Source organism: Amblyomma maculatum, chromosome 1 (genome assembly GCF_055883805.1).
Source record: "Amblyomma maculatum isolate TAMU_Amacu chromosome 1, ASM5588380v1, whole genome shotgun sequence".
NCBI lineage: Eukaryota > Metazoa > Arthropoda > Arachnida > Ixodida > Ixodidae > Amblyomma > Amblyomma maculatum.
Window position 1 is genome coordinate 229421710 of NC_139344.1, and position 25810 is coordinate 229447519.

At 41.1% G+C, this 25810-nt stretch overlaps 2 protein-coding genes across 3 annotated transcripts in view; one reads left to right on the forward strand and one right to left on the reverse strand.

The window, feature by feature from the left end:
• Positions 1-18477, forward strand: part of Spg7 (SPG7 matrix AAA peptidase subunit, paraplegin) — a 37368-nt gene extending 18891 nt beyond the window's left edge. The window contains exons 9-20 of one of the 2 annotated variants that reach the window (XM_084590501.1): positions 822-930; positions 1300-1364; positions 2463-2527; positions 4579-4741; positions 5582-5692; positions 7202-7317; positions 9869-9952; positions 10141-10213; positions 12890-13056; positions 16109-16186; positions 17256-17358; positions 18147-18477. In XM_084590501.1, the coding sequence (XP_084446627.1) occupies positions 822-930; positions 1300-1364; positions 2463-2527; positions 4579-4741; positions 5582-5692; positions 7202-7317; positions 9869-9952; positions 10141-10213; positions 12890-13056; positions 16109-16186; positions 17256-17358; positions 18147-18241 (1229 nt within the window). In that variant the 3' untranslated portion in view covers positions 18242-18477. The remainder of the gene's footprint in view (positions 1-821; positions 931-1299; positions 1365-2462; positions 2528-4578; positions 4742-5581; positions 5693-7201; positions 7318-9868; positions 9953-10140; positions 10214-12889; positions 13057-16108; positions 16187-17255; positions 17359-18146) is intronic. The other variant, XM_084590500.1, reaches the window with a different exon arrangement.
• A 100-nt stretch (positions 18478-18577) lies between these two features.
• Positions 18578-24470, reverse strand: HemK1 (HemK methyltransferase 1). The gene is made up of 5 exons (XM_084590503.1): positions 24194-24470; positions 23736-23821; positions 23466-23679; positions 19773-20002; positions 18578-18825 (listed from the first exon to the last, which is right to left on the reverse strand). The coding sequence occupies exons 1-5, from the start codon at positions 24425-24427 to the stop codon at positions 18579-18581; spliced, it is 1011 nt and encodes a 336-aa protein (XP_084446629.1). The 5' UTR covers positions 24428-24470; the 3' UTR covers position 18578.
• Positions 24471-25810: the final 1340 nt, after the last annotated feature.

Consider the following 25810-nt stretch of genomic DNA (forward strand, 5'->3'; position numbering starts at 1 on the left):
ACTGTGAGCACATGAAGTCATTCATGTATATGTCAAGGTGGCAAATATTCAAACACGCCCAGTGTGTCTCAAATTAATTTATGCGGCATATTTAGTGCCATCTTCGAGTCTATTGTTGCCAGGCATGTGGTTCAGTGGACTGGGATCTGTCAAATATGAGCAGAAATTAGGAAAGCAGGACACTAAGTTTTGAGACTGGGTACTGGATGTTGCAGATGAGCATTATTTGTGTGGTTAAAGGATCATCGACACCCCTTATGGAAATCATGAGTGTCATGAGAAAAAAATCGCTGCCAGTCACCTGCAAGCAGAAGAAACCCACTCTCGACAGCTGAGACAGCCGTGAGGGCACAGCTGCATTCTGTGAAGTGAGCTAGTAGAGGGATGCTTCCAAGGAAAATTCCTTCTTTAAGCTGGCCAAATTTGCTCTCTTAATGCTGTAACTGCTCTGGTGGAGTGCAGAGGTTAGATGCACGTTCAGTCACCTAAAAATTTTCAAACATAAACAAAGAACCTAATGAGCACAGAGATGGCGAATCCCACCTATAGTTTTTCTAGCCGGGCTCTGAAGGCAGAGTAAATGCTGATTATTTACAGATCAAATAACAAAATAAAGTGTGTCAAAATCGTCTTTTTGATGCAAATATTGTACGGCTTTTTAAACCTTGTACCATACATTTCCTAATAATTTGTGCCACTTGAACCTGTGAGAGTGAGTGATTCTTTTCGGTCATGACATTGGAATTTTTTTTTGCATGCTCCAGTGTTTTAGATGGCACTTTGGGGTGATATTATTTTCCTGTTGAATTGCTGATTTGCAGGCCTTGGAGCAGCCCGTGTCCGAGACCTCTTTAAAGAAGCAAGAAAGCGAGCACCCTGCATTGTATACATAGACGAAATTGATGCCATTGGTCGAAAACGAAGCAATGTGTGAGCGACTTCTTTTTGTAACATTCCCATTTCTAGTGCTCTAGATTTCGGTTAAGGACGATTTCATAATGAAAACCACCAATGTGCACTTCAGGATGCCCTGTGAGAAACAGTATTCGTATTTACACACCGGGCTTGTTGTACAAAAGCACTTGCTGCGGTATCTTGCCATTGATCCCAAGGCTGAACTTGTAGTCCACTGTTGGTGAGGGCCCTTTGCGAGGCAGAACACCGGAAAGTTAGTTGAGGTCTGGCTAGTAAAGTCTGCCCAAAGTTTACTGAGTAGCAGCAAAATTAGTCATTTTTAATTTGGTTTTAATCCAAATCATTTGTAACTTCTGTCACTTTGTCACTTTTTATTTGGTATAGTGGTGCAGAAGGATCAACAGGTGAAGAGGAGCAGACATTGAATCAGCTGTTGGTTGAAATGGATGGTAAGGGTGTACTTTATTTTTTCTATTTCTTTTCACTTCTGGAAATTAACTGCAAAAGGGAGGATTGTTGAGCTAGTTGATTCATTTGCATTCTTGCACGAAATGCACTCAGTTGTAAGTTAGCGCTCGTGTGTGTGCTTCTTTTGGTCGTCCCGTGTTTTCGCGCTGTTCTCCTGGAAATACTTTACTCTTCTTTTATTGCGGAAACGTTTTGTTTAAGGGGACATTGAGGATGAATGGAAGGTGGCCTATATCAATAGCATATCACATTTTAATCACAAAGTGACCACTGTGACTGAAGACCAAGGTTTCATGAGGTAGGAAGGTAAAAAGAAACAAAATAAGGGTGTCACCATCACTGCTTGGTTTCACAAATAAAAGCATGCACCCACATAAATTTTTTGCATGGATCCCAGAGGTTACGTGACTCCAGTGTTAATTTTAATATGGTGGCAACCCATCCTTTTCGGTAAGGTTTTCAGGAGTTTAAATCAACTGCTGGGAAGGTATTTATATCAAATTTGCTTGTTCATACTGGTGTATTGCTACATCAGACAAAGACAAATGTCAGCATGGCCATAGAGAGCTGGAAACCTCCCTCCCCTCCAACCCCCCCCCCCCCCCCCCCTTCCCCCCGCTTCTCTCTCTCTTCTTAATAATTGGATGGAATTTTCAAGGTCCTTTTTATGGTAAAGGAATAAAGGAACACCTGAGGAAGACCATGCCGAGAGGGGGGGGGATCTTGTACCAATTCTTACCGGCGAGCGTCACGGTGGTGGGTTTCAAACCAGCCACCTCCCACAGCCAATATTGGTGCTCAAACCACTAAGCCACTGCTGCGAAAAAGGGAAAGCAGCAAATGGTAAAGAATCGCCCTAAAATCGTGTCCTGCTTGCACCATTCATCTGGCGGCCGCCGGTCGATGGAGGCAAAATGCAAAAAATGCCCATGTGGTACACAGCCTCTGCAGTTGTGAAAGCACCCCAAATGGTCTAAATTAATCTGTATCGTATTCCTCACAGTGCACATGTTTCTTTTTTTTTTTTTTTTTTTTTTTTATGTCTCAGTGAAGCTGTCTGTTTCAATCCACCATTTCAGGAATGGCCACAAAGGAAGGTGTCATCCTGCTTGCCTCAACCAATCGCTCTGAGGTGTTAGACAAGGTAAAAATTACCTGTTACCTGCAGTGTAACTGCTACAGGCTATCACTTTAGTTGGAACTGTCAGTGTTGAAAGAAAAATGTTAATCAGATTGCTGCAGGCATGTGCTGTGTGCCTGGATTTCTTCTAATTGTGGTGATCTTAACTTTTGCAAAACATGGTTGTTGGTGAGAGGGCAAGCTGTTCTGGATGCTGAGAGATCATTTTAAATTTCAGCATGACATCATCACTTTTTTGCTGCTCTTACAATTGTTCAACTTGCTTTAAACTTTGGTGTGGTGCAGCCCAGTACATATGATGGTGCTATTTCTCAGCATGGCACAGTGGTCTATGAAATCTCGTCAGTTTATTCTTATTGCAAGCAGATGACCAAACATGTTCGAAGCACGTGGAAGTGGCAGTGCCAAGAAGGCTGGGGCAGGCTGCACAGATGGTGTGACAGATCGCACACATGGCAGCATGACAATAAGACAGGCTAAGGAGCCTTTCTGATTATGAATTTTTAAACTCTCAGTTATTGGGCCTTCAAGGGAGCGAAAAAAATGTTCACGGTAATCGAACATCCAAATTATCAAATTGGCCTAAAAAAAAACAGCCGAAAAGCGTTTCCTTCAGAGTGATTTTATTTATTAAACATCTGTAGGACAGTTGTCTGCATTTTAGAAAAAACCCAATTGAGGACGGCAGTTTTTCCCGGTTTCGTCGAGTGTTTTACTTTACACACACTGTCGGGAGGAATGCTGAAGAAGTGTTCCAAAATCATAAAGACCTCTGCCACCCTTTTCACAGTGCGACGCAGTAGCAGCAGTGCCTCTTCAACAGCGGCCCCATCACGTTTTGAGGATGCTTCAACACAAAGTCAACGCATTGAAGCATCACAGTGAAGCTCACAGTGTGCAGAAATTGCTCGTTTTCTGTGTGTAGTTTCAGTGTACCAGAAACAGTATGTGGATGCACACAAAGAGCAGTAACGCACCAAACAGCGTCCGAAACGGTCTGGTTGGTTAATGCATGTGTCCAATCACAGCTGCGCAACGGCGTGAAGGTTAAGGAAAGCAAAACCAAAACTATGAGAATTGGCTATATATATTGAAAATGGGAAACTTTCGATCATCATTGTGGCTGCCATAGTGTGCATGAAGTGCGTGGGCACCACTGTTTCATGCAACTGAGGTTTGGGGAGGTCTATTTCAGTGATCACTGGCTGTTGGGTCGTATCTCTGTGCAGTCACCAGTCCGAATTAACCAGAGTGAGCTCCAGCATGTCCGAATTAACGAGCGTCCAGCGCCATAGACTTACATGGGCATCACATGGGACTGCTTTCTTAGTAAGAATTTTTCTGAGTTAACGGGGGTTGAATTAATGAGATTTACTGTGCTGCTGCTTGTGAAGATCTCGTATTTTGACATGCATCATCTACTGTGCTTGTGTTTTTCAGTAATGCTACTCGTGGCCTCAAAAGTTAAATAGGTTTCCCAAGCCAAGTTTGCAGTTATCTAATCAGTTTTCGAACATTTCAGTACTGGATACTTGGCAAGATTTCTATCAAATAAGCGTTGGTCTAAAGTTTTTTTGGTATTATGCTAGGTTTCTGAAATATGAATAATTTCTTTCGAAGACCTTCTTGAGTGCAGTTAACCCAGCCGTACTCAGTTTCTAATGTGACTGCCCTAGTCAAGTTACTTGCAGTTCAGTTTTAGACAAGGGGGCATTTTTCTTCTCTTATGAGGAGTTAGTTACGTAGCCGTCTTCTCGAACCATTTGGCTGCTCTCTTATGGGTGATATGGCTTTTTTTGTGTTAATTAATCAGTTTGTGTGCTAACAGAAATTGCCAATTTTCAAAGGGAATTACAGATCATTTTACATGTTTTACATGTTGCTGTGTTGTGCCATGCCTGTGTTGTTGCACACTGTGGAAAACTACTTGCCGTTATCAGTGAGGTAATCCCAAAGTGAATTTTATAAGCAGTCATCGGGCAGCCTGTTTATTACTGTCGGAAGTATTGATGACAGTCTGCCTATAAAAGCCATCTTTGCATCATCGCTTGCAGGCCCTTCTGAGGCCTGGTCGATTTGACCGCCATATCCTGATTGACCTGCCTACTCTGGCAGAGCGAAAAGAAATCTTTGAGCAGCACTTGAAAGCAATAAACCTGGACAACCCTCCTTCGCACTACTCCCGGCGTCTTGCTCAGCTCACTCCAGGGTTCAGTGGCAAGTCCTTATTCTCTCTTTGCTTTAAATAATAACTAGAGGTGTACAAATATTGAAATTTTTGAATACAAATAGAATAAGAATATGGGGAAAAAAATGCCTTCGAATATCGAATATCTGATCAGGGAAAAAAGAATGGAAAATTGAAAGTGGCAAATGCTGTTCATTTTGTTCATTTCGAAATTCTCGTGTCATTTGCAAATAAAAAGAAACTACAGTTGCTCAGAAGCATATATCCAACTGAAAAACCCACTAGTATACATTTTATACAGGATTTCATATGACCAGTTTTTTGTTTAGTATGGACCTGCATGAAGCTGAGCGGAGCTGTCCTATTGCTGCTGAATACAGTAAACTCGTCAATTTGGCCATCGAGGGACCAGAAAAAAATTTCCGATATAACCGAAAGCTCGAATTGTCAAATAGGCCTGAAAAAACTGGCAAAAACATCGTAGTAAATTTACCTTATCAACACCTGCACGATGGTTGTCTGCATTTCAGATGAAACCCAAGTGGGAGCGGCGTTTTTTTCCTGGTTTCGTCAAGTGCTTCACTCTAAGTGCACTGTCGGCAAGGCCTCTTTCAAAAAATGACCCCATCGCATTTTGACGATGAAGCATTGCGGCTAAGCATGCAGTGTGGTGTAACTATGGTGAATTCGAAAATTTTCATTGTATTCGGAAATTTTCGAATATTCAAAAACCCCTGTCGGTTTTATGAGTACAAATCGAATAACAAAAATATTTAGTTTTAGTCAAAATTTTGCATATTTGCACACCCTTAAATAACGCATCTGAGCAAGATGAAATTTTGTTTGTTTCTTTATGGTCTTCTGAATAGGGGCAGACATTGCCAACGTGTGCAACGAAGCGGCACTACATGCTGCACGCAACAAAGAAAAAGTTGTCTCATCAGGAAACCTGGAGTATGCTGTTGAGAGAGTTGTTGGAGGTACGTAGTTTGAGATTATAGTATGCTATGTCCTTTTAACATCTCCTTCAGAGTGGTGCACAAAGGCAAACAGCTGTGTACATGTATCTTCACTTACCTGTTGTCAGAGAGACCAGATTGCAAGGGGATTGTAACAGCTGACCAAAATGTGTTGTGAGGTCTTGGTAGAAATTAGTTCTTGCCTCATGTTGACACAATCGAGTATTGTGATATTGATGATACAAGGATATTTTATTTTTGAGGCATTTGCATAAAACAACTCAAAGGACCTTTCTGCTGCTTTAAAATTGTGCTGTTAATGTATCTATAGTGCGATACTTAGCTTATTAAAATATAACATACTGCATGGTGTCAAGTCCAAAGGTTTTTTTTTTTTCTCTCTCAGGTGTTTCTTGCGTATTATTGTGGTTTACTCTCTCTTCAGTGTGCTTTTCATTGGGGAAAAAAAAAGGTACAAGTCAAAAGTGGTACTGTGCATGTTACAGCGTCACTGATAAAATACTTTGAATTGTCACGAGATATTGACACATTGTTTACAATTGTTCTGGTCAAAGCTTTAACTGCAGTCCTCTAAAACTGTTGTTGGCAGGAAGTTTGACAGTGTGCTGTAACAGTGCACCTGGAATTGTGAGTGGTCTCTACAGCACGTTGAGGCTCAAATAATATCTGGCTGCTAGGGCCAAATACTTTTCGGTTTCCTACATTTGCCAGCATTGCACTGGACTCCTTTCATAGTGGGGAATTTGGCTTCACCTCTGTACAGCAGGCCTTACTAATGACAGAACAGCAAGCATTTAGTGCAGAATATTATGGCCACAGTTTGTGTGTGACATGTAACAGCAGAATATGCTAGCATTGTTCCCATGACAACACCCACTTGCCCTTGTGAAATAGTGACATCAAAGTTGAGCACTTTATCCCCGTTTGCTAATGACCAGTGGTGGCGTGATTAGAGAAAAATGCAACATGAAGAAGCCAACCAACAAATTATGGAAGCCGCTTTTTGCTGTCTTGTTCCTGGACCGCAGCTTTTAATTTCGAAGTACATTCAAATAAGTGCATCCTCTGACCAAAAAAAAAAAAAAAAGGTTTTTGTAGAAAGTCTTCTGTGGCATTTCTAAATAAACTGCTACAGAATAGGTCTCCTTGGGCTCTACGCTTTCCTTTGTACCAAAAAATAAAATTACAGCCCTTAATACTTAGCTGTTCATTTCTTTTAAGATATAGATGATCATCGTGTGTCACAGAAGGGCTGACCTTGACATGATGGTGGAACTAACTAAATAAAACTTTTTTTTTTTTTTATTCAGCAGGAGAGAAACAGGCTTATTACTGTAAAACTGTTTTAGTTTTACAGAGGGTCTCATTGCCACAAAGATTTGAGTGTTTCTTTTGATATGCAAAATAAATGTTTTGCTGTGTAAAAGATGTGGTTGTAGATTTTTTTTTTTTTTTTTCATTGCAAAAAGTTTTTTGTGAAATGTGACTTTTTCTGGCATTGATTTCTAGGAACGGAGAAAAGGAGCCAGGTTATGTCTTTGACAGAAAAAGAAGTGGTTGCTTTCCACGAGTGTGGGCATGCCCTCGTTGGATGGCTGCTGGAGCACACAGATGCCCTCATGAAGGTTGGCATGCAAATTACTGTTTTGTAAAGCTTCTGTATGAGCTATGGAATTGCACCAGTATTTGAATATAACTTGTTTTGTAGGTAGCAAGCTTGTAAAACAATCTCATTTCGTGTCAGAAATGGCGTCATTTACATTTCTGACGTTTTCTTTTTTTAGCTTCTCGGGGAGTGGGGACACACTCATTCCACGTCATTGACACACTTGTCGCATTTGAATTCAAATGGCTGCAGGTGAATGTAGGTATTTGATGCCTAAATCATTAAAAATGTAAGCTCAATATTGTCAGTGTCACTGTTCCATAAGAATGAAGCCTCAGCCACCAATACCATATTTAATCTATGCTGACAGGTATCCTGTTCTTGCGGTAATGAAATTGTGTATGGTGCAGGGGTGGAAGTGCTGCTCCATTTGCTCCATTCTGCTCCAAACTGCTTTCCCTGCTCCAAAATGCAATATTGCTCCAAAATTGCTCCAAACTGGTTGCCTCCATGTTCTGCCATCAAATTTGGCGGAACTGGGGAACAGTGTCACAGCAAGATATAATGCATCTTGCACTGGGCTTAATGCAAATGAAATTTTTGAAGCATGGAACATATATATGTTCGCAAGTAAATTTAGTATGAGCCACCGTCGATTGATGATAATTGCAAAAAAAAAAAAAAAAAAAATGCACTATGCATATGATGTAGCACCTCCTCCCAGCCTTTTGAAAAGCTCTTGGAGAGAGAAGCGAGAGCAGCAAGCGGAGACGATAGGCGGTTGCGCCTATCGTCTTCGCTTGCTGCTTTCGCTTCTGTGAGCCGTTCGGAAACTTGTCCGATTGCAATAACTGCATGAGTTGTCCTAATGATTCTGGTAAAAGCAAGCAAACATATACATCGAGCCTCTTTGTCAATGACAAGCTTTCAGGCCTATGGCAGACAAAATCGGGGCCTATGCCAAGATGTTAAAAATGAGCCCCCGCATTGCTCAAGTAAAGAATGATGACCTATTGGCAGGAGGCAATGAAGTGAAAAAAAGCTGAATGATGAAGAGGCCACCCTTCAGTGCTATCAATCTTTTCTGAAGGCATTAGCTACTGACCAGTGCTCGGGAATTGATCAGCACAAGCACAGGATCAAAACAGATGTGCCCAAGATAGAGCAGAAATGTCTTGCCCAATAACCTGAGCTCCAAATTAGTGGCGCTGCTTGAGCACATCGAAGTGGTAGACTTGACTTGAATCTATCAAGTCAAAATAGGCATATGCTTTAGGTCACTTGAGGTGTTCAGTTATGAAGTGCACCAGGAAGCGTTCCTTTTGCTGCTAGTCTGTTCCAAGTTTGTTGGCCATTTGTCCTGTCAGAGATTGGTGTGAAGTTGGAAAGACATTGAATTTGCATAAAAAGGAATCAGATTGGAGGTTTTTTATTTCAAAAAGAGAAAACTGTAATCATCAGAGGCGTTTGACCTTAGAAACCTGCTCCCAAACATAATTCAAATGCTCCAAAATTTGGTTTTATTGCTCCAAAGCTGCTCCAAAATGACTTTATTACTGCTCCCGAAGCTGCTCCAAAATGCTCAAGCCTACTTCCATCCATCATAGTGTGAAAATTGTAATTGTTACTGGTCTTTCTTTTTATTTTGTATTGTTTTTTTGCTTTTATGTTGTTTATTTTTACCATCCATGCAATAATTCCATTGGGATTGGTAGCATGCTGAAGGAAAGGCAGTATTATTTTAGTTGGTGCTTCTTACGTGAAGCTAATGGTCATTCTGGTTTAGGAAGCTCCTTCCAAAAAACCACTAGAGAATTTCTTTTCTATATAATTAGCTTGAGGTTCAGTCTGGCGATTTTCCAGACCATTATTCACTTCAGATTGAACGCATGCAGAGAGACTCATATTCTGGTTTTAAATGAAAAATTAATCGCCGATGAAAAAGTAATCACTATCGGCTTATTCATCATGAACTACATACCCCCCATTCCACCTGAAGGGCACCTAGCCTGACAAGTGATAGCTGCTAGCTTTCAGTTTCATATAGGGCGTATGTGTCCAGATAAAGCTAAGCATGTCTTCAGTATGTAAAGTGTCGCAAGATCTGATTGATGGATGCTTGGACCCTTTCTTACTCCGTCTTTCCCTTCACCTTTAGTTTAGCATAAAATGTAGCATGACTCCTTGAATGCAGCATTAAGCCTAGCCATAATGTTATTTCATGACTGTATTCTAAGATCTCCTCACATAAAATATGTATCTCTTTGTTGTGCAGTTTTTTAGGTGTGTCTGTTTCAGTTTGCTTAAGCATATACTTGTGCCCCCAAAATAAAATAGAGCATGGCCCTGTGGAAAAAGTGCTCTCCTTCTTCCTGGCTGCTGACCACGTGAACACCAAGAGTGTCGAGGTGAACATCCAGGTGACCCACATGCATCCAAGTTATACACATGCGCATCTGCTTGCAGGGTACATCGCAAAACGAAGTTTTGTTAGTTTGTGTGCTCCGTTTTATTTTGGGGGCACTGGTACATGTGTGACCCAAGTTTTAATTTGGTTTTCCTTTCTGCAGGTATCCATTGTACCAAGGACATCAAATGCCTTGGGATTCGCACAATACTTGCCTACTGACCAGAAGCTCTATTCTTATGAGCAGGTAATTAGCTTTTCAGAGACTTCATGCTGCTTTAATACTTCTGGTGGCTAAGAGCACTCCTGAGATGCCTTGCCATTTATTGTTAAATGTTTGGAATATTTACTCCTGTCTTCCAAACACTATGTATGTCTGTATGCCTGGCAGTGCACAGATTGAACACACAATAAAACCTAATATGTCATTTTCAGTTGTTCCAGAAAATGTGCATGGCACTGGGAGGAAGGGTCGCCGAGTCACTCACATTCAACCGCATCAGTACGGGTATGTGTGCAGATATGTATGTGTTGGGTTGAATATGTAGTAGTGTTTGTTTGCTTCATTGCCATTGCAGTTATTGAATTCTTACTTTTTTTATTATGAAAACCTTGTACTATTTAAAAATTAAAAAGACTTCCATGGTGCTTTTTTAAGGATATGTTCATTTGTGTGTGTGTTACGGCTGTAGAAGCAGAAACCTTCAGCATGTATGAGATGAAATATGGTATATCCATATTTTGTCCTGGCCTGTCTGAAATAGGTAAGTGCTCAGGTTTGAGCATTGGCTTCTTAACTCACACAATCACTAGTGTGCTGTGAAGTCTGCGCACACTAGCTGTTCATGAACACTGCACTCAGCCAGACCAAGGTGAAAGAAGATGCAGGCACTATATTTGTAATTGTTAAGAATCAGCCCCATTTGGAGGCTTTGGTCCAGTAAAGCCAACTAGAACCAGATGGAAAAACAGTAGGATCATTCATCAGTGGAGACCGGATTTTAGGCATATGCATGTTTTTTTTTTTTTTTTATGTGTTGTGGCCGCACCTTTCTTATATATGAGCACAAATTAAGTGTTGCTGATATGTTAAATAAAGTATAGTGCTGATAAATGCATATTTTTGGCGTTAACACATATACATGGCAATTTCCAGCATTGCTGCCTAAAAATGCTTTTTTTTTTTTTTTTTTTTTTTTTTTTTTTTTTTTTTTTTTTTTTTAAAGGGCTTTGAAAATACAGTGCTGTTAAACTTTAGAGTCCATTTTGGTTTTGAGTACCCATGTCTCATCAATTGGCTGTGGCGAGCACTGCATCTACGCCGGCTATGTAAACAAAACACCCAACAATATCAGCAAAAAATTGTGAAACAACTATTTACATGCTGCTGTCTTCCCATTCCTCTGCGGAAGCTTGTAGCACTTGGCAGTGGTCACCAGGCATGTTTTGTTGGGGAAAGTATATGAAATGGGTTACAGTACTCAACCTGCCCTCTCTCGACGTCCAAGGAGACGTCGCATAGTACTTGTGTGCCAATTTCCTTTTTTTCGCGAGTTCTATATAGAAACTGGAACTGGAACGGGTAGGTGAACCCCTCACCTCTATCATCAGACTACTGTTCTTCCTCAAAGGAATGTTGCTGAAAAGATCTGCATCGAGTTTCAGTCTGGCTTGGACAAATATCAGGGCTTTTCTATCCTCGTTGAAATTTTGGAAGTATTCGCCGGTGAACATATTAGGATACTGAACAATGCAAAGGCATCGAATGCTTTGAAGTACAAGCATGCTCCCATAACATTGTTGATTTCAGGCATTTCTTCTCAGCTTACAAGCTTGTCTGAGCGATAAGAGAGAGAACCTTGAGCCCATAAGTCTCAAGATGGTGCGTGTAAGCTACTGCTTTCATAGTTTCTGCAGAGAGAGGGAGAGTAGCTGGCATTGGCCCTCTGTACATGTATGCAGATTCATAGAGACCTGCGTAAATCTGTACCTGCGATATTCAGCATCAAGCAGCAGTGTGTGGGCACTTTCTTTCAAGTCTGGTGTTTCTGGTGTCTGGACACTTCTAAAAACAAGCTCCACTACAAGGCGGTGTGGCTTGAGATGCAAACTGCAAAGCACTGCCTCCATGAGTGGCAGCATATTTATTAATGTCAAAGCATTGCGTATGTGCAAAATAGAAAAGCCTAATTTAGTCCTGTTTGAATGAAGATTTTGAGCTTATATGCCTGATGCTTTTAAAATAAACACCGTTATGTCAATTTCTAAGTAAACAACTTATTTTCTGGTGCTGGACATAGAACAACTCATTTTTTAATATGTGGACCTTTTGTCATAAGCTCAGAGCCCAAGGGATTTGCTTTTAAGCCATGTTGTGGGGCTCCTGCAGCATTTGTGGAAGCTCTACCCATTGCAGATGGCAGGACCAAAAATCTTACCTTCAAGGGATTCACAACAGGGGGGGTGCATTAAGACCATGAGCCACATGGTCTGGCTCGGAAGCAAACTTCCTTAGGCGCCAGATTTTTGACAGAGTGTACACCAAGCATTTTCAACCACTACATTTGCTTCCTATTGCCTGGTGCAGGGTGCGTCCAAGGTGTTTATAGAAGGGCTGGTAACGCCATTTCCTCCAAACATTTCTCACGTCTGAAATTGACCATCCCCTTTCCTTTGTTTCAAACGTGTGAACCATTTGTCATATATATATTGCAGAACAGCCTTAAAAAAGCTGCCCTTAATGTTCGCAGCGTTATTTTTAATTCCAAATCATTTCTTTCCTTTTATTTTGTGGCAGGTGTACTGTGCATATGTTTAGATCTTTAATCACTTTCACTCGTGCTCAAGTTAATAGTGCCTATTTTTCTGCATTGCCTAAAGTGCATTTTTAAAAACCCTTTTTGGAACCTACGACATACCTTTTTCAGTGCCGAACAATCCGGCTTCTAGTCATCACGCTTCCTTGGACTTCACCAAATTGAGAGTTGTGATTAACATGCTTCACTTGAGAATTTCAGTATTTTAAAATGTTGGCTCATTACTTTCCTTGGATGTTGGACATAGTGCTAGGTGAAATAAGTAAAGGCATTTAGCTTTTCTTGGATTTAATAACAAAATGTATGTTTTTCTTTCAACATTGACTTTGTACAGGCGAGCAAGGGTTGCTCTTTATTGGTGTATGCAGGTGCTGAAGATGACCTGAAGAAAGTGCGCAAAATGGCTTATGCCATGATTCACCAGTATGGCATGGACCCTGTGATTGGGCCACTTTCTTTTCCTGCTGAAGAGGAGGGCCAGACTATGGTTGGCAGGAAGCCGTACAGCCGTCGACTAGCAAACACTATTGATGAGGTGCTTTTTTTTTTTTTTTTTCTTTTGTTTATATCAGATATGCCAATTAGAATTTTTAATTTTGTCACATTGTTCTATTTACACAGTGGAACCCTGCTGGCAAGTTCCCTGTGGTCTTGTTTCTCATTTTGCTGAAGCCTAGCTGTAAAAGGACCTCCCCATCCCCATTCCTATGTCCTATATATAATACCTTCTTGATTTGCCATTGTCCCACATCATTACTTGCACATTATAGTCAGTATTCAGACAGAAAAATGGCAGGAAGTGGTGGTGGTGGTATGGTGGGAAGAGTAACTGCAGTTTAACAAAATGTTATTTTGTGCTTCCAGTCCACACTCATCAGCAGTTTTGCTTTAAGGTAATCACAAGAAGTATCAGTTCAGGACAGCAAAACACACTGGAGCTGAGCTTCAGTCTGTCTTGTAGTAAAAGTAGTAAAAATGTTGATTCTACTGCTTGCAGTATTCTACAGTCTCAAATTTTACCAAACAAAGCTGCATTCTGTGTTCAACAGAGAAAGCTAGAAGAGACTCGTCGCGGTCGCTGCATCACTTCAGGTTGCTGGAAATTCAATAACACTGGTTTTGCATTCGCAGAACATGGTTGCAACCACTTTCAATGTCAGTCAATCATTGGCAAAGCTTTTCGCCATTCGCTGGCACTTTACCACTCCAGCCTGCTCATTGTCAGAAGATAAGGTCAGATCTAATAAGGTGCATACACAGAAGAACAGCTGTCGGTTGAAAAAAAAAAAAAAAAAAGGCGAAAAGAGTGCACACGCTGTCTAGTTAACACAGGCATGGCACAGTGTATGTTTTATTTACAAGCTCTGCATGGTGCATCACAAAATAGAAACCAGTCACTATTTGCATGCCAGCGTGGTCTGTGCACACTGGAGATCAGGAGCTGGTGAACTCGGAGTGTTGCCATTCACTGCACTGTGGTGGATGAGGCATTGAAGAGTCCAAATAGGTGCCTATTATAAGCGGTGCAACACTGCGTAATGGGTTGGAACTAGGGTGTTCACAATTTTGCGGTGAGCTCAGCCAGTCCTGCTTAGCACTCGAGGTCATCAAGTTAACCAGGCCTTCTGGCTTGAATTGTTCCGTAATATTTGCTGTATAAATTTATGGGACCGCAGAAATTCTACGAATTATCCAGTATTGAAATATCAGGGTTTTACTGTATATTGCTTTATCTGCATGTAAAACAAGTTGGACGCAGCATTTTTTTCTCCCAAAGCAAGAGCCAGAAATTGATGAGGTGCTGCCAGGATGCGTAGTTTCTTCACATTGGCACATAATTTTTAAATCACAAGAAACATGCTTGTTTACTCAATCCTGGTGTACTCAAGCAGTTATTACTCAAGAGTTGTCAAGAAAGGAAGAAAATTTTAGTAACAAGCTTTCACCTGTGGTGAATGTCAATAATTGTGAAAATTATCCTAAGTAGCTGTTTAATCAGCTTGATTTACTATATTTTCTTAATACAGTACAAATAAGGGGGTGCAAATAGTGAAATTTTCTGATATGAATTGAGAATGAATATGAAAAAAAGAATGCCTTAGAATATCTCAGCAAAGAAAGAGAAAAGTGTATGCTACAGTACAGCAGTTAAGACAGATTGAATTTGACTTCTTATTTGTTTTAAAAACTGATACAGTCTGTGGTTACAAACCTACCATTGGCACTTACCACCAGTTTGTGTTAATTGAAGGTAATTTCGTTGAGTCATACATGTTAGTTAATTAGCTCTGCATGGTTTTAAATATTACCATGCAGACAGTTTGCCTCCAAGAAAATTTATTATTGCTTTCTTGACCTCCCATTTGTGAATGTTCTTGAAAGTTCACTGAATACATACATGCACACTTTTTTTGTGTAATAATAGTTGCATATGTTTTCTACAGCTTTAGTATATTTTTTTTTTTTCTCTCTCTCTCTGTGATGGTCTGACAAATGTTTAGTGTTCAACCTTCAGCCTTTTGTACCAGTTTGCTCATAGCCACTGGTAATGAGCATAGCCACATATTGAACAAGCCAGCCCAGGTCAGGCATGCTAACTGGTGCTAATTGCTACAATGTCATCTGCAAACGAACAGGGACAGATTTGTCCACAAATTCAAAGGAGAACAGGAAAGGAAAACTAGAAGGGCATCAGAATTGAAATCACATGCAATAATAATTTGCCACAAGTTTTGAGTGTGAAGATATGCAAAGATGTCCAGCAGTGTGGGCATGTGCACAGGCAGACGCATATTTGTGAAGCTTGCAGCTTTAAAGATGACCACATTGGCGCGTTGCGCCATCTGCCGCAATTGCATCCGTTGACGAGGGTAACGGAAATTACGTTTGAAGCATGCTTTGCACACGCCTGCCCTATCATTGCTATCAAACATGCCTTGTCGCTTGCTTCTCTGTGACACACTTATCAGACTCACAGAAGCTGCTGATGCGCGCTGTGTGACATTCACCACCAGTCTACTTTTTCAGGCGCGATGGACAGAGTTCGCTGGCACCTTTCACACTGTGCCCTGTGCAACAATGATGACACAGCGATTCAGTGGCAGCAACGAGTGTCAAAAGTATCAAAAGTATCTCGGGGAAGCAAGCGACGAGGCATGCTTGATAGCGCAAGGAAGGGCAGGCGTGCGCAAAACGTCCTTCAGACAAGATTTCCATTAGCCTCGTAATCGGCCGCAATGCGGCAGACACTACATTGTGGAAGATGTAATATAATGGCTGTAGTGCAGAACATATCACACAGGTGATGTAGTGATAGGTAGAAAAGAAATAGAAAAAGAGGTCATGCTAGCAGAAACATTTTGCGATGAGTTTCTGTTCTACACCAACACCGTATGTAATTGGCAAACACTGCATCCTTATATCTATGTTCTCATCTGTAGCTGGCACAATAAAGGCATTGACAGCAAATATATTTGCTCTTCTGATTGAACTTACTGTAGGATACACTGTAGCAGGACTCTGCACTAGTTAAAATAGTCTTCAACTATTTTGAAAATTATAACAATTTTTCTCCTGTTCGTGTTTAGCAAGCAAGATTGGTGGTTGCAAGGGCCTATAAAGAGACGGAAAGAGTATTACAGGAAAACAGTGACAAGCTGAAATTGGTGAGTACATGTACACATATATGCAGAATTATGAAACAGCCAGAAAACCTACACAAATGACACTGGCCACTACAATTTAATTGTTGATTCCAAAGCCAGAGTACTAATTTCGTATGCCGTTTCCTTATAAAACGAATCATCTGATAGAGAATTTCTTTGTCTTTCAGAATATATTCTTATTTGAGAATTCAAAAATTTTAACGCGAAAGCCTTTAATGGCTCATCGTTGTCATCAGCAAAACTGTCACGCTTTTGCGGCAGCGCTGATACTTAAAAAAATAAACCTTGTCTCCCATCGGGGAGTCGAACCTCCATCCCTTGGATCCCTAGCCCAGTGCTTTACCACTGCGCCATGCCCCGGTTCGTGAAACGCTCTTCATAATTCCCCTTGTCTACAGTGAGAATGATAGCGAGATTCCGCGAGTGACAGATACTGGACCTTTCCTTTCCTGTAGACGAATTATAGAACGCCGGTGAACTTTAATGCGTTCAATGAAATGCTGGTTGTGTTCGACAAGGGCCGCGCGATGTGCCGTCACGGCAGGTCATGACGTCAAAGGCGATTAATGCATATACGAAGCAGACCTCACCGGGCGTCCGTGCGCCCTATCATTTGCCGCTTCCTCAAACGCCGCATCACACAGCAAACAGAAGCAGACCCAGATGTCTAGGAGGTATTAGTACAGCAGGCATCAGCGGCGTTTGAAACTGATTGACAGGATAGAAAAGGTGCAGTATCTGTCACAATTCTCCGCGTACACATGTACCATGCCATAAAGGAAGAGAGGAATGTGAAACAGCAGTCACCCTCTTTACTCAAAGCATCATTCACCGCCACAGTCGCAACAAGTGTGTAGCAGAATGCGGCACTTAGGCTTTAGCCTTTCACCACTTTAGTCGCCAAAGTGTCTCGAAATTTTTTTGTCCTTTTTCTACATGTTGACCGGAAAAGTAGGTGCATCTCGATGTAGTCTCTTTGTTTCGGATACTTGCAAAAATTCAATGCTCTGAAGTTTTTGGTCAGAAACTCTGGTTTTGGGTTTGATTTGGAATTTTTTCTTGTTCGTAGTGCATTTTTCAATCACTAGGACTCCTGCTGCAGCTCTTTGTTTTGAAGATACCTTCATGGCAGGACCCAAAATGTAAATGGGACACCAAGCTGATTAATTTGGGTGAGGTGCCCAATTTGCCTGTCTCAAAAAGAGTTTAGACAGCTGGCAGTGATGCAACTGTGTGCTTTAATGTTGGAAATATAGCACGAGTAAGGCTACTGAAGGATTTAGGTGCCACCCCTAGAACTCTGTGTGTAGTGTGTCAACACTGGCATCGATAGAGAGAATCAAACAAAAAAGTAACACTCTACGATAGCAGATTTTAAGAAAAAGGTGCATCAGTGGGAGGGGGGAGGGGGGGAATAAAAGAAAATATGATAAATTTTAGAACTAGTTTTGAGCTTTTATACAAGCTGCATCCATCTTAATCTATCTTCACAATTCCTAGCAAAATTTTAGCCACAGCTTTATTAAAACTGATCTAAATCCAACTATTGAAACTCATTTTCTGTCTCACCCCACCTTAACACTAGTGAAAATTTTCAGCTAGTTTCGGAACATTGTCTGCACATGTAGAATTGACTCTGAAAAGAAAAAAAAAATTAAATTACTGGCCTGTAGCTTTGAGCACTTAATGTAATTTCCTGCACACCTGTAACAGGTATTGACATTGTTCATCTCTCAATGAGTATGTAGTTAGTTCTTGTGAGAATGAACTTCACAGCAGCGCACAACATAGCTGGAACTGCAGACTGGTTTGGGTCTGCAAAGGCTGAAAGAGACTTGCCAATACTGTGAACTTTAAACCCCCAAGGTTAAAATTGGAAGTGTACTGTATTAACCTTAACACCTGCTTTGCAGTTAGCTTTACACAGCCAGTTTCATAAGCTCACCCATTCTTGTTGCAGTTGGCTGGAGAGTTACTGAAACGAGAAGTGCTGAATTATGCCGACATCGAAGCTCTGATTGGGCCTCCTCCATTTGGCAAAAAGCAACTCATTGAAGTTCTGGACTTGGGCCCAGATCCTCCCGACAAAAAGAACAGCAAGTCATCTCCAGAGAGGGAGGGGCCACATGGGAAACCTCAACAAAACTTGTCTGGTGCTACTGGTGCATCAACCTAGGAAATGCCTTCTGTAGCTTAGGTTAATTTTAATTCTGCACAACATAATTGTAGCTAGGGATTGTTGAAAAATAGTGTGTACAGAATGCAGTTAAAAGTGTTGGTTGCAAACAATTCTCTGCTGTTTCATACCTGATTTGCAATAGTGACATCAAAGCATGCCCCATGCCTTGCGGCAGCTTTTGGCTTTTCATTTACTACTGTCATCACAGCAGCTTCACTGTATTCTTTTTATTTCAACAAACCGTGGCCGTGAAGTGAAATCTGGGTACACAGCCACCAGCTTGAACAGATGGCTGTGCTCTTGTGCTGCCAACATAGCTCGAATGAGGGGTGGATGCAAAAGCCCCACTTCTAAAAATATATGCCCTCCGACTCTGAGCAATCTCCTTGACATCCGTAGAATGCTTCGCACAACATCCAGCCCATCAAAGCCAGCAAAAAGGGCAGTGTGGTCTTCATGCCTGAGAACAACATTGAAACATATGAAGACTAGTTTGCAAACTATGCTAGCCAACAAGTCATTTGGTTAGTTCTCCATAATTTCCATTCAGCACACAATGCTAACTGCTTACATGATGGTGGGGCATACTCTATGCCCCCACACGAAAGGCTTCAAAAATGAATGCATCTCATTAACGGAAACTGGCATGAAAGAAAGCATGCTATAGTGTGTGTGACAGAAATGTAAAACAATACAGCAAGAGTAACACAGTCTGCCGGACTAGTTGGTTGTGATTTCATATGTATCATCAGCGCGAACACAACCAGGACCTGCCTCCTAATCTTTCCTTTCAACATAAACATCTGACGGGAACAAGCCGATAAGTCCAGCACACGCCAATGCAACCCTCTGCTGCATCAAAATTTTGAATCTGGTTATGGTAATAATCACCACGTCCACGCAGATTGCCGAGAAGATGCGAAAAGCATATAAAAAGCATTATAACAGCAGTAGTGGACCATATCACCCAACAGCATAAAATCTATTTTTCCATAAATCTGCCCTGCTGTGGTAACTCGGCAATTAAGGTGCTCGATTGCCGAACCAAAGGACACAGGTTCCATTCCGGCCGCGGCGGCCACTTTTTGGTGGAGACAGAAAGCAAGGCACCTGTGTACTGTACAATGTTAGTGCACTATTAAAAACCCCAGGTGATAAAAATTCCTGAAGGCATCCACTACGGCATTCCTTATAGCCTTAGTCACTTTGCGATGTAAAACCCTATAAGCCAAACTTTTCTCGTCAATTTAACAGTAGCAGGATTCAAGGACGCATGTGTTGGCACCTTTCACTTTTGTTGCTCGTTAACGAAGCACAAACATAAAGGCAGTGTATCAGATGAAAGTTAACAACCTGCATCAAAAACGTACCAATGCATATAATACAAGTACATATAATGTTACTCACTTCAACACTTCTGGCTCAATAGTATTGGACTCTTGAATGGCAATGTATGGAGGGTTACTGACAATAGCGTCATATATTGACCTATTCAAATCAGGCTCTGAACATTTTAGGCCATTTGGCGTAGCCTCTGCCAGGTAGCATGAGACTCTTTCACGCAAGCCAAGTTGTGATGAATTTTCTTCTGTGAGTCTCACAGACATTGGGCTTTTGTCTATAGCAGTGTAGTGTACCTAAAAATGGAAACAGTTGAAAAACGGTAGCAAATGCAGGCATGTAGCACACAATAACAATTGCAGTAATGTTTTCTTTTGCTATGAGTCATGCATTCAAATCAACAATAAACAACCTTCACAAGCAACGCCACTAGAACCTTAAGGGCATTCTGCAACTACTTTATTTTTGACGTAACTACAAAAACTTTCTTTAGCACATCATAGGAACTTCTTTGCGCCTACTCTCTCAAAATTTCACTGTTACATCATGAACATTCTTTTCTATTGTTTAGACATGCTTAGATTTTTATTATCTTTTTTTTTTTTTTAAGCAAAGCACAAAGTTTTATTTCAAATATTGAAATGCAATGTCCGCTCACGTGCCTAGACTATGAACAAAACTTTACGTACAGAAATTTAAAACTAAGAAACTTGGAAAACAAAAAACTTTTTGACCTAAAGTATAGTAAAAACAATATAGTAAAAAAGAGACAAAACAGTCACAACGAAACGTGATCCATAAGGAGAGCATCTGGTCAGAAAACCAGCATGGAGAAAAATGCCAATTGGTTTAACTTTTTTCCAATGTGCAGAATCACTTGTTAACAAAGTTGTATTTTTGGGGTACTTTCTGGTGAATTTCAGCAATGAAACTTAATTTGGGACAGCATACAAGCCATAAACACGAATACAATTGATCTTCAGGAAATTATTTTTGGGCCATTTTCAGCAATTTCAAAGTTCTGCTTCCACTTAATGTTCGTAGCATTTGTGCATACACAACTTCACAAGGGGGTGAAGGGTGCTGCCATATTGGGCACTGGGCTGCTCTCGTAGCACAGGAGAGTTGATGACTGCCCGCTTTAATAGCCCAGTCAAACCAGCTTTCGTGAAATGGTCTGTAGGAAGCAAAACTGGGCTTTTACGGTGTAGTTATACATGTACACTGAAAAGCCGATGCAGCACCATGCACCAGCAAAAGAAAGAAAGAAAAAGTGTTTTACAGCTAGCAGTTCCCACAACACACACACACACATATACATATATATTTTTTTTTCCTCCCTAGTTGTTCACTCTTGATCTTCCACAGTCATTACAAGCGAAGAATGTAGCAGCAAAACTCCTCAAAGGAAGCCCTAAAACCAATAGCATCCACAGAGCGGAACCTCACAGCAACTGAGGTACAAAAGAGTTCTCCCCCTATCCTGCTAGTAGGTGACAAAGGGTGTTGAATCCCCTGGGCAAAGGCTGCTGTCCCTCCAATGGATGGGAGAACTTCCCTGCTGCCACTGGCTGAAAAGACTCAAACCTTTCATGGGTATTTGCCACTGCATTCTTGACTTGTAACTGACAACTGAGCAAACCAAATTACTCTCTTAAATGCTCAATTTTTGTGTGGCACAAAATCAAATTCAGACAATACCGTAAGTACCACACTTCACTGCTACTCGTACTTTCTTGCAACCGCATTTAGAGCAGACTGCTAGTTGGTTATAATTAAGAAGTCAATCTTCCTGTTTTTATTTATTGAAGTCTGAGCAGACTTTTTTTCTGCAGTGTTTGTATTAAACCCTATAGCCGGCTCTCAAAGGAGGCCAATGGTGTTGGCATTACATCGTGACGCTGTGGGTAAATCGTAAGGTGTGGTGGACCCCTTTCGTCTGCCACACCATGCATTGTCTCGCTAGCAGGTCCAAGGGGATTATTCACGAGAATAGATCAATGCCATTGGCCACAGGGGGGCTCTTTTGAAGGGCATCTGCCACTTTTTTCTTGAATTGTATCCAACTATACAATTGGATACTACTCGAGAATGTAGTAGAAAATGTCTTCCACCTAATGAGCGTCCACCTGTTTTCATGATGTGGTGGTTAATTCCTTAGCGTGAAACCACAGGCGAACGGCAAGTATGTTCATGAAATAGAATTAACTGTGACGTCATGACAGTGTGTCAACACCACTAGCAGAAGGGCCTTCTTTGAGGGGTATTCATTGCCATGTTCATAACTTGAATCTGACTGTAGCCTTGTTTCTTTTGGCAAATATTATGTCCAAAATTAATTTTGACTTTTCTTGGTATTTAATGTGGCAATCCTGTATGGTCGTCACTTAACCAGCATGAATAATTTATTAAAGTGCAAATCATTACTTAGAGCTGTACTTGTAGGAGAAATTTCAGTTGTCTGTAAAAAAAAAAAAAAAAACGAAAGTTAAATGAGAGAGCTGAGAGACAAAAACAAGTGGAATTTTAGTTGTCATGCAGGCTTGAGAGAAGAAGCAGAGCTTCACATGGTCTGTGTTGACGACAGAGGTGGAACTGACACGCAGTCGTCGTGGTAGCCTGAACATGACACATGTAGAGGTGTATCACCTGACCAAAAGTTATGAATAAGACTTTCCACTTGCTAGGAGGCTGTTTCTAGTGATATTGATTACATGTTTGTGCAAGAAATGCATTTCTTGGGCAAATGATTTAAAACTTTAGTAAGTTAGAAATTTATGCCTGTGGCATGAGGCACTTATTGACATTAAATCTGCCTGTATGGCATGTTTATTGCCTTTCCTCTGCTTTCAATGATGCATTATGTCAACTACTGCTCTTTTCAATGTTCCTCTGCCATGGGTCGCATTGGAAAAGAAAGATGAGCGTTTTGTCTTCATAGAAAATGAGTGTGCCTACACAGTCCATCCTTTTCCTTCACCTTCAATAAAATTACCCAATGAAACAGTTGTGCAGCTACGCTTTCGCAATGGCTCTAGCAACAAATGAGCACCATCTTGAAAGTGAAAACCATCTTTGCCGCTGATGGAGTTCCATAAGCACGAAAACTATGCCCAGCATAGCCCAGAGTGGGAGCATTGTAAGCAAGGCAATGAGTATGCATGGGACCTGTTCAATGTTCCTTCTTCAGTGCTCGAAGCAGAAGTTTTTTGCACGCCATAGCAATGTATGCAAAACTTATTGAATAAGCGCTCTCTAGTAAATCCACTTATTTTTATTTTTTTTTATTAGTACCTCAAAGGCCCACGAGAGGCATTACATATTTAGTGGCCTATTTATTGCAAATTTGAATGCGTTACTATATTCTATCAAGAAATCAAGTTGCATATCAAATGCAATAATAGCCAGGAGACAGCATATTTTTTTGTTTCGTTTCCTGCATGGTTTTTTTTATAGTGGGATACTAAGGACCATATAAAAGAATTGCAGGTTTTTTACAACTACCTCGGGTGCTACCAAGTTACTCAAATCTTAACCTTTTGAAGATTGTTACTTTTTCGCTTAGAAGCTGACAAAGACTGTACAACACAGTACTTTTAATAGATGTGAATGGTTTTTACATTGTTGCTATCAAAAATTAATATTTTCTAAACATATTGCAAAAACATAGCTCATGTTTCAAACGAATTAGGCACACTCGCTGTAAGAACTCCTGCCACAGGTGTGGAGGTCAACCTGATACAAAAGAATGGTACATACCTTCGAAGTACGGGAAGCAAGAGTTAGGCAGATTGCGCCTGTTCCGCAACCAATGTCTAAAACGTGTCCAACTTTATTCTCGCTGCGGTTAATGTGCGAGAGAACAATGTCCACCAATCCTTCTGTTTCTGGTCTTGGTATGAACACCGGAGGGCACATCTTTAAATATATTCCATGAAAGCTCCACTTTCCCAAGATGTATTGAACAGGCAACCTACACAAAGGGGTGACACGTTACAAGCTTTTTAGTTTAATGAGAATTAGAATTACCTCTGCGCTCTTCTCCAGCAGTAGTCATTCAGCTTATTCAATTCAGATGGTAGAATGGATACAGTGCTGTCAGGGTGCGCCTGAATCTGTTCAATGTTGAGGCAAAAAAAGATAAAGGTTTCGGCAAGAGTAGAGGCGTTAAAAGCATCACAGCTGTCTCTCTCTCTCTCTGTGCAAGCCTTTGACACAGCACTGTGGTGAGACAAGGATGCCACCGCCGTTTCACGCTAAACGCAGCCTCACGTGCTCCCTTTATTTTATTTTACTTTTAATTGGCTGCCGAGATGTGAAGCCATGCAATTAAACTGCACAAGCCTTGCACTAACAGCCTTACGCAAATCTTGATGAGCTACTATACGGGCTCTCTATGATATATATATTATATAAACGCCTGCGATGAAAATCAAACGCATTGCACAGCTGAGAGAGTGTATGCGTAAGCAGTGCAGAGAACTGGCCTCCAACGCTCGTCTTCTGCCAAGCACACTGCTGAAGAAACAGTTGAGGGAAGCTTTAGCCTCTTCAGCGTCGATTCCGGCACGAGCGAAAATACGCATCCAGTGGCTTGTGAACTGAGCTGCTGACAAACTGAACTGCCTCATGATGCCGCAGTTATGAAGGCATCCACTGCACACAACTTCACCAGCCAAAGTAGCCAAAGCGGCCAAAGGCGAAGGAAGCAGACGCTGCATGGACGCTAGCGGAAAGGTCCGGAAGCGTCAGGGAGGAGTTTGATCTCACAACAGCCTGCACAAGAGCGGTCCCCCGCTGCCGTCACGTGACTTGACGTCACCTATTGCCGAGCGGCCCGTGTAGCGGCCCAACGCAGTAGGGGTGTCGTCTGCATCAACACTGCGCGCTACAAAGCAGTCTTTCTGTTTTGTTATCCTTTTTTCTTTTTGAAAATATAGCAGTCAAGGCTAATATAGCAGTATGATAGGTATTTATTGCTCCTGAAAAGCTCTTTTTCTTTTTTTAACTAGTATGTTTCTCGCAATACGCGCGAACAGTGATTCGTTTGAAACATGCGCAATAGCCGCCTGGCTGAGCGAAACGTTAGCAGAAGTGCTATCCCAAGTCCAATATAAACATTCGTGCTCCTTATACTTCCTTGTTTAACCTGTGAAGCCATTTTCCAAGGAATTAGCTCCGTACGTGTAGCCGATTCTGATACAGACGTGCACAGATGTGTGCATGGCGCCTTACAGAGTGAAGCACGTGCTATTCAGGGAGTTTTGTTAAGAACTGTGTTTGGAAACATGCAAAAAGGCGAACTCAGTGAAACAAGTTTTTTTTTTTTTTTTAACAGGAAAATCATGCAAATTCTTTTAATTTGAGGGACATGTAACAAAAAGGAAAATATTAAACAATTATTTGCAAGCAAATACATACGCAAACAGCAAAAAACACGTCTTCAAATTTAATTCATTGTAAAAAAGGAAAATGCGAGTAACTGTATAAAGATCTTTAAGAGCCTGATGATGAGCGAGTTGGTTTCCTATCATAATCTTTTTAAAGTCCGAATTCAAGAGAAAACAAAAAGAAAAAATACTGGAGTGAGCTTATTCTCTGAGCTTGTACAGCCTTTGTCTCGCTTTGCTTTGTTTTCTGTGTGGCCGTTCCTAGTAAAAGGTTATGCCATCGAAATAAATTTTCGGAGGTTATGCTCACTTTTTGACTTGGAGCAGGGGGCCACACTGCTGCTGTCGATCACTTGTACCAAATAATGAATTATGCTGGGAACGCCTTCACTTTGGTAATGGCTTAAGCGGGGAGCCTTATGGTACGTTACCCCTTTATAGGAAACCGGGCATTTTTTAGCCTGGTTGCTACTATCTTCTTGAAAACAGTTTGAAATAAATTCTTAATTTCGAGCAGCGCTTCAACATGATGACAATGAAAAAGAAGAGAAGTTAATTTCCTAAACTCTTCTATAATATGTTTATGCAATGCTAGCGATTGAGCTAGTGCGTGCCGGTTCAAGAACTGAACCCTATGATGGTTGTTCTACAGAGTTGATCTCAGCAGTACTGCTGTTGTACAAAATGCCCTCTCGTGATTGTTATGCTTACATC

Bases quoted from the DNA above. Each gene is read 5' to 3' on its own strand.
- HemK1 (XM_084590503.1), bottom strand. From the start codon at position 24,427: ATGCAGCGTCTGCTTCCTTCGCCTTTGGCCGCTTTGGCTACTTTGGCT. The intron at 20,003-23,465 runs GTATGTACCATT...TTCCATTTTTAG, and splicing joins TTGCTTCCCGTACTTCGAAG to GTACACTACACTGCTATAGA. The intron at 18,826-19,772 runs GTGAGTAACATT...TGTTGTTCTCAG, and splicing joins ATTGAGCCAGAAGTGTTGAA to GCATGAAGACCACACTGCCC.